Source organism: Mesitornis unicolor, unplaced genomic scaffold (genome assembly GCF_000695765.1).
Source record: "Mesitornis unicolor isolate BGI_N332 unplaced genomic scaffold, ASM69576v1 scaffold14536, whole genome shotgun sequence".
Lineage (NCBI taxonomy): Eukaryota > Metazoa > Chordata > Aves > Mesitornithiformes > Mesitornithidae > Mesitornis > Mesitornis unicolor.
The window spans coordinates 9,228-17,527 of NW_010190371.1; the positions used below are offsets into that span (position 1 = coordinate 9,228).

The following is an 8,300-nucleotide window of genomic DNA, read 5'->3' on the forward strand; positions in this document are numbered from 1 at the left end:
GAAGCAGCGTTATTTCAAATTTCATCGTGAATGTTACATGGAATTCTAATGCTGTCCATGGCAAACTTCAGTGATGCCTGTTTATCACATTGTTTTTCAACACAAGGTTACTGTTGTAGATCTCCCCTTGCTCGTAAAGAGCTTGTCCTTTCTGATGTAAGTTGTCTGCGTGGCTCTTTTGGCCTAGTAAGATACTGAATGAAAACAAATTAAAGCTGTAAAGGATAAAGATGACCTTGTGACAAATGTTTCTGTGATTAAAAAGGTTCATTTTTTTAGTGATAATACATTTAGACCTGGTGACACTACACTGATGACTAAAACCATTTAGTTGTGTCCTCTCTAGAGGAGGGAAAAAGGTAGCCACTACATAAAATTTAGTATGTGCCTGTGTCCATCTGTTTTCAATATGACTTTAAATTCCATTCACAGTTAAAGACCTCCTCTAAAAGGATTATTTCAATTTTCTCTTCAATTGTTCTTTTTTTCCCCTCTTATTGTAGGTTTCTATTGTAGCTGAGGCTTTGGGATATGATAGGAATTTTATGGCAGACAACCACCAAATATAAAAAGATTTAGTTACTTAGTTTATTGTGACTTTTGAGGCCAATGGAAAAAGGAAAAGCTGCTAGCATTCTTCTTACCCATTATTTAATGGTTGGCTTTGGTGCTCTTGGATAAAACTTGTGATGTCTGATTGTCTCCTGAAGGAACAGTGACTTTATTTGGAGATCCTTATGACTTTCTTATTGCAAAGTTAAATAGGTAGTAGGAATGTTAATCTCTTTCACTGTAAGAAGTGTTTTGTAGAGGATTTATTATATCAGAAGCAATATCAAAGATTACCAAATCAAGGTTTTCCTTACCTGTTGAAGTCTAACAGTATTTTAATTTCCCTCGCTAGCTTTTGAAGGAGCATGCATCGTCAGCACCAGCACGGGAGTCCTGGCCTCTGGTTGGGCAGTTCTCAAGCATTGGTTCCATGGGAGCCGATGGGTCCAAGTGGCTGTGCTCAGAGTTCCAGGAGAGCCTGGTGGCTGCACGCAACAGTGCCACAGCTCTCCTGAAGTGTGATGTTCCAATTCATTTGGTGTGTCTTTTAGATGCCAGTGACCTTTATTCAACACTTATTCATTTGTTGTTTAAATCTCAGTCATTGGTTTGCTTTTAACTTCTGGAAGACATTAATGTAGTTTTCATCCTGAAATTATAAGGGTGCCACTTAGTGATGTTTACTTGTGTATGGTATACCATAAGAATGTACTGTCATTTCCATCTGCATGACACTAGAGTGTATGCATAATCAAAATTATATTCTCATTCTGTAGCTTGTCTTCCATTGAGTTTTGTAGATGCAGCTGTGTCTGCTGCTGAGATGTAACTGAACCCTGAATGATAATACCTAAACCAAATTGTTTTCTAACCTGGTTATCTTGGTCATGTTATTAACACAATTAAGGGGAGAAGCAGAAACAAGTCTGTGGCAGGAGCTTGTTAAATGAAGGAGAAAATATTGTCAAGCTATGCCCTTACCATGTGCTGATTGCCCCTGCATACTCATATTTGAGATACGAGTCTAAAATCTCATAAATGATGTTAAAATTTTACTTTGACCACCATGGAATTAGTTGAAGTAGGATTAGTTGGGTCTTGCTAGCTTTACAAGAGCGGTAAAAATATTAAAGACTGTATTTGTTACTGGCACATGAGTAGTTTTAAGCTGCAGTGTAACTTTATTTTTTCTGAAAAATCAAGCTTTTTATGCTTTTTTTTCTCATTTTCTTTAAAGGTTTTGGTTTTTATTTTTTTATGTGTTTTTTTTTTTTTAAATTGACAGCCTGTGTATATAGAGTAGTGTTATTAAAGTTACTTTTCTCCCCCCCTCACTCTGTGAAGGTTTATCCTACTGTGAACAACGTGAGGCAAAGTCTGGAAGGCTATCCTGGTAAGCAGATGAACACTCATTAGCCTTTTGTGGTCATGTCCTGCAAAATCACTTCAGTGGTTGAATGAATCTGAAGTTGTTGTCTTGCTGAGAACTGGTCGAATAGGTGGTAATAGAACTGTTTAATTACTGTTAATGAAGCTCTGACTCCTGCTGCCCTATTGCTCCCCTACTGCACAGAAAAAGCCTTGTGGGCATTGGTATATAATGTTTACACTTGTATTGCAGTGTTCGTATGTTACTGAGTAGGACAAAGCAGCTCTTGCCCGCTGTTCTAACTCCAGTGATACTTCAGGAAGGGTAAGAAGGAGGACCTGTGGATCTATAGGTCTGTCAGGCTCACCTGGATACCTGGAAAGGTGATGGAGCAAAGAATCCTGGAAACCATTTCCACACATATGATGGTCAAGAAAGTGTAGTCAGGAGTGGTCAGCGTGGCTTTATAAAGGAGAAATTATGCCTAATTAACCTGATGTCCTTCTGTGAGATGACTGGCTTAATGAATGAGAGGAGTGTACTGGATGTTGTTTATCTTAATTTTTGACACTGTTTCCTACATATATCATAGCAATACATGTACATACATGCATGTATTATAACAAAAAACTACCCATGAACGTCTGTCTTCTAAGAGGACTTAATTCTACAACCTGTATACTGTTTCTCTTTTTTTCTAGCATAAATATGGTATGTAGTGTTTAGAAACTTGCCATATTATAAGAATGAAAAAACCTAACACCTACATGCCATTTTATACTATTTAACCATTTATTAATGGTATGTAACCATTTATTGAAATAAATCATGAGGATAGTACAGGTATCTTATTCCCCAAGATGCTTGCTGCTTTCAGAATGTCTTTCAAAATCAACTGTACATGTTCTGTTTTTCCCTTAAGCTGGTGGCTCACTTCCGTACAGTATACAGACAGCGCAGAAACAGCTGTGGCTGCATTCTTATTTTCAGTAAGTAGGACTCAGTTCTGTATTGGTTGGTGGTTTGGCATTTTTCCTTAGGCTATGTGTTTAAACTTACAATGCTGTAATGTTTGAGTGTCAAAAGCAAGTTAAGGGAAAGTGGTCAGAAGAAGGATTTTCTTTAAAATAAAAGCCATTAGTTCCTTATCTGCAAAACACAGCCAAAATGCTATTTACCTGTAAAAATGACATGGGATACTGTGCCTAAGGGAGGACAGTACCACCAGATTTTGGATTCTGTAAACTTCTATTTAAATTTTCCTTCTCTGAACTGGAATAATGGGATTTTGTTTTGGTTGGGTTTGGGTTTATTTTTACAGTTGTATTTCATTTTCCCACTTGAGCCTTGGTATTAACAGGATTTCAACAGAGCTAGCAGGGTTAGGAAGGCTTTTTTGTTTGTTTTGTCCTTTGAGTGCAGGAGTCCTGCTGTTAAAATTCTCAGTCCCTTGTGGTAATATAATCTTTTGTTGAGGGTGCCTGACGTTTTCCATTAAGAACTTCTATTTTCACTGACTGCAAATATTGCCAAATGTAACAGTCTGACACATTCCATGCCTGATGTCTCCCTCAGGCTTAATCTTTAAAAATTTAGGAGTGTTTTGAGAACAATGGGAGAAGTTATTTTGAACAGATAAAAAAAAAACAACCACCGAAACAATCTGGTGACCTCTTACAGGACCACAGCTTCCCATTCCTTTCACCAGAAACTTTTAACTCTTCCGGGTGGAAGTTGTGCTGGTAAGATACTTCATTCATACCTAAGTTAGAGTTTGTAAAGTTGTGTGCATATTCAGAGGGCTGAGAATACAATTGCTGGTTGCAGAGAGTGTCCTCTGTTCTGAAGTGAACATGGTCACTGCTGTGAGCCTTGCTGGTCAATGGCCCAGGAGTGGAACTGAACCGTAACTTACCATCTTTATCTCTGATGAGACTGAACAGGCCTGAGATCAGTGCTGTGTGCATCCTTTGCCAGATGCATTCTGGTGAGAAGTTTACAGCTTAAAATATGCTAAGCAGTTTGACTAGAAGTAACCTGGAATCATTACACTGACACATGCTCTCACCCTTACTGTGCAGAGCAACTGCACTTGTATTTTACTTTAGGCTTTTTGTAACCTGCTTTGGCTTTTTGTTGTTCTGTTTTCTAGATTATGCCAGGAAAGTTCCATGGTGAAGCTGAAATTTAGCTGTATTAAGAATAGATTAAATGAGACTTTGTACCCATCAGAAACCCCTTCTAGTTCTTTTGGTTTATCATGTTGTTATGCAGTCTGGAGATAAGCTGACTTTTAGGCTGAAGAGAAAACATTTCTTAAATACTACTTAGCTAATAATGCTTTTACTAAAAGCATCTGAGGTTTTCAGTGAGGTAACTACTTCAAATAAAAAACAAACAACCCCCCCCAACAACCAAACTGATCGAAGAAGTTAATCAATTTCTTTCTCGTTTTGTCTTTCATATTTGTGCTGTCCTATTAAAGAAAATACAGCCACAATGCATGTTCCCTCTTCTGATTTTAACTTTCTGGCATACCACTTTCAATCACTTGTAATTGAAACTAACTGCAATTTGATTACTGTAGAACTAAATGGAAGAGAAGCAGTAGTGCACTTGCTAAAACACAGTACTTAGTTGTGTCTGTCAAAGATAAGGAGGCGAAAAAGCAGTAGATTGAGATGGTATCTCAAAATTATTGCAGTTAATAGTGGGGAGAAGTTTGTCCTCGAGTACGGCAGTGAGATGTAAAAAAAAAAAAAATCTGTGTTCATTTCCCAGTTCTACTGTTTTTCATTTCTACAGCATTACTGAAGTTACAGGATTACTTTTGTGCCTTTAACTTAATGTTTGCCTGAACGGACAGTTGTGAGCTATAAGCTATTAACAAGAATTGTTGAGCTATAGTATAGCCTTACAATCTGTGTGTATGCAAAGTGTAGAGTCCTGTCAGGGAACACAAGTGTAGATACCTGTTTCTGTGTCTTATATGTCTAACCTGTTTCTGTGTCTTATATGTCTAACCTGTTTCTGTGTCTTATATGTCTGTCTGTTCAAAACCAGACTTCAGTGTGGCTCACATCAAACTACAGAGATGTCTGGTTTGCTCTGAAGGTGTATGCAGTGCTTCAGCTCCTGTCCTTGAGGAGCAGAGAGCATCAGTTCTCAGAAACAGTTTTCTTTCCTTCGTGGGAGGTTAGGGTTGTTCAAGTAGGTTCTGAACTGCAGAGCCTCTTGGCTTAACTCATGTGAAAGTCAGTCCTGAAACTCAACTTAGGTAAATAACTCCAGCTTTTCCACTTCAGTCTGCATAGGCTTTTAAATGAACACAATTAATTTAGGAGGTTTTTTGGAGCCAACCAATTCATTTTGCTTTGCCTTTTAGAAGAGAACACTAAAACAGTGAAACAAGATTGTGACAACCAAAACCAGAGCCTGTTATCTTCCAAACTGAGGAAAGATAAGTCTCTGGGTGGAGGAAGGTGTATTTGGAAGCCTTCTTCCTGATTTATAGTGAGGACTAACAACTGTGAGTGGAAGGCGCTTCTAGATAGCGTAATTACGTACTTTAAGTCATATATGTATATTTACTGCTTGCTTATAGTTTAGTTCTGTAAAATCGATGCTGAATTACCCCAGCAATGGCTTGTTGTTTTAAACTAGTTTTTATGTATACACATAGTTATAACTTCTACTCTCTTAAGCCCTCAACTTTCCCAGTGGCTTAGGGGCACAGAAAAGGGAAGAGGAAGGGCAGTGTCAGCAAGTCCATCAGTTGTTCCCTGCCTCTGCTTCTGCATATTAAATTGTAATAAGCTTGGGGAATTTTGTGAGGCTTGATTTGCTGCCAAGCTCCTTTGCTTCAAGGCATAACCATTGGTAGTCTTCAAAGAAAATACATTGTCTGGAAGTTTGGACTTAGTTTCTCAAGTGCTTACTGGAGTGGAGGAATAGAGAAACTTGTTAGGAGTACTTGATAGACTCAGGAGATTGTCTGGTTTGTTTGTAAAGGAAATAATCCTGCTCTTCAGGCAAGTAGTTAGACTGGATTTCAGGATTCAAAATTCAGTTAAAGTATTTTCAGCTGTTCTGTAGGGGAACACTAGTATTTAATGTGACAAGTATAAGGTGGTATCACTGAAAACATGGCACTGTAGCATGGTGAGTATTTTTTAGACCTCAAAATAAAAACTGTTTATGAAAATAATTCCTTTCCTTTTTCTAGCAAATGGTCCGCAGAAGTCTCAGGTCGAAGTCGTGCAATACCTCACATTAAGACCTACATGAGAACTTCTCCTGACTTCAAGAAGATTGCGTGGTTCTTAGTTACGAGGTAAACAGCTAACTGTACACGTCTCACTTAAAAAAAGTTATCTATAAAGTTCTTGTCAATTCAGGCCCAGGTGAGTTGCTGCCATAATCCTCATAGTACTATAAGTAGTGATACAGATTTTTTGTCTGTATTTAATGTTTCTTCATCGTATTGCCCATTTTGGAGCTGCAGGTTGAAATGATTATGTCAGGAACTGTTGGCAATTGCACCAAAATCTTGTCTGAGCTGTAATTGCTAACTCTGGGGTTCCCCATCAGCTGAAGTGATAAGTGTTTGTAAACCTTGGGTTAAGTTTCTTCAACACATGCTGCACATGAACATGCTGGTTTGTCCATAACAGGTATGGGTTAAGCCAAAGTTTATCCTTGCACTGCCTCATTGTTACAAAACATGTAGGTACCTAATATTTGGGATCTGACCTTTTCTCAGATTGAGTTATTCAGAAGTCTGGCTTGAAGTGTGGCTTTGTATTTCTGTTCTTTGGTTTTCAAAGAAGCTAAAAGAGTTAGCAAGAAATTTCTTGACATAAGGGGAGAATATCTTATTGTGAATTAAAAATACAGGTACGTTTGTTTTGCCAAAACTGTTTTTTGTGAATCCTATGCACTATAGATTATGATCTTTGTACACCTACTCTTAAATGCTCAGTTACTTTAATGTTTTTTCCTTTTTATATTCTGTCTCTTTAAATTTCGTCACTCAGCAATACTGTTGCGTGCAATAGTAGTAGTGATTAAAGTGCCTTTTCAAGGACTTCAGTCATTCAGATGTTCACCTAATACGGAAGTTCATGGTTGCTCTTATTTTTTCTCATGTTTCTTCTATTCCACATTTGCTACTATGAAAAAGTGTCCAGTATGCCTGTCTGTTAAAATGTAAAGTTTAAGTGTTGTATTCTGCTGTAGAAGTAGATTTTGTCAACAGACTTGCATTTATTTTAACTCCCAACTTCATCTACTTCATAGCAGATACCTATGAATGATAAACTATAACATGGTGCTGAACAGCACATTAAAACAAAAATACCTCTTCAATAAATGCTTGTTTTCATAAATATATCAAAGAATAAAATGCCAGGAGTAAAAGGTATTGTTTTATTTATTGCAAAAACACTCTGTACTAAATGCTTTATAATGTAATTAGTCATAATTGAGCTAGCCTTTAATCTTCCTAAGTCATCAAATTGGAGCTATTTACCAGTACCAAGTTCCTTTCTAAACGTGCAAAGAAGATTCAAAAGGCTGAATTTATCTTGTAGATCTGTAGGACACAAGTAGGCTTGTATAATTGTATAAAAATCCACGTGTTGTATGAATACCCTTCTCTGTACCCTTCTCTGCTGCTCCCACTGTGCAGTAAAATAGCAGTAAGGAGTAACTCCCAAATTACTGTTCAGAAAAAGACTGTTCTGCTCAAAGTCATGTTCTCCTGCCAGTAGAAATGCATTGCTGCAGCTGTGGTACACAGTATTATCTGCTGTGAAGATTAAGGCTCACTGAAATGCTTTGTTGCTCTTTGCAGTGCCAATCTGTCTAAAGCAGCTTGGGGAGCTCTGGAGAAAAACGGCACCCAGCTGATGATCCGTTCATATGAACTCGGAGTCCTCTTCATGCCTTCAGCATTCGTAAGTTCATGGTTCAGGTACAAATCCTGAGATACAAGGAGAATCTGCAAATACTGATGGATACAAATGTGACTGAATGCTCTACTTGCTACATTCTATGTTTCCAGGTTAGAAAGCTAAAAGCAAGTGAAGTTTATACAAGGTATTCTTTAAAATAGAAACGGTCTGTGTTCCTATACAGAAAGTATAGCTTTGATACTGTTGTGACCTTTGTCGTGTTACTGAAAGGCAATAGTATTTTAAAATTGTAACATACACTAGATGTTGCTGGAAAGGATGATTAAATATCTTCTTTTGCACCCATTAGAACTAGGCTGTGAATGTTGCTAGAGTGTGAGTGCATATTCACATTGAAGTGATGCATATGGGTTATAAGTTGAAAAACGATTCCTGATGTTGCACTGATTGCTGTTCCTGCTCTT

The 8,300-nt window shown here is 37.7% G+C and overlaps 1 protein-coding gene across 1 annotated transcript in view; it reads left to right on the plus strand.

The window, feature by feature from the left end:
• The window catches only part of TDP1 (tyrosyl-DNA phosphodiesterase 1), a gene marked incomplete at its 3' end in the record, with an annotated part of 18,885 nt that overhangs the window by 8,341 nt on the left and 2,244 nt on the right, over positions 1-8,300 (plus strand). Inside the window, exons 9-13 of the mRNA XM_010186393.1 lie at positions 905-1,090; positions 1,897-1,945; positions 2,844-2,910; positions 6,147-6,254; positions 7,776-7,895. Of these exons, the coding sequence (XP_010184695.1) occupies positions 905-1,090; positions 1,897-1,945; positions 2,844-2,910; positions 6,147-6,254; positions 7,776-7,895 (530 nt within the window). The remainder of the gene's footprint in view (positions 1-904; positions 1,091-1,896; positions 1,946-2,843; positions 2,911-6,146; positions 6,255-7,775; positions 7,896-8,300) is intronic.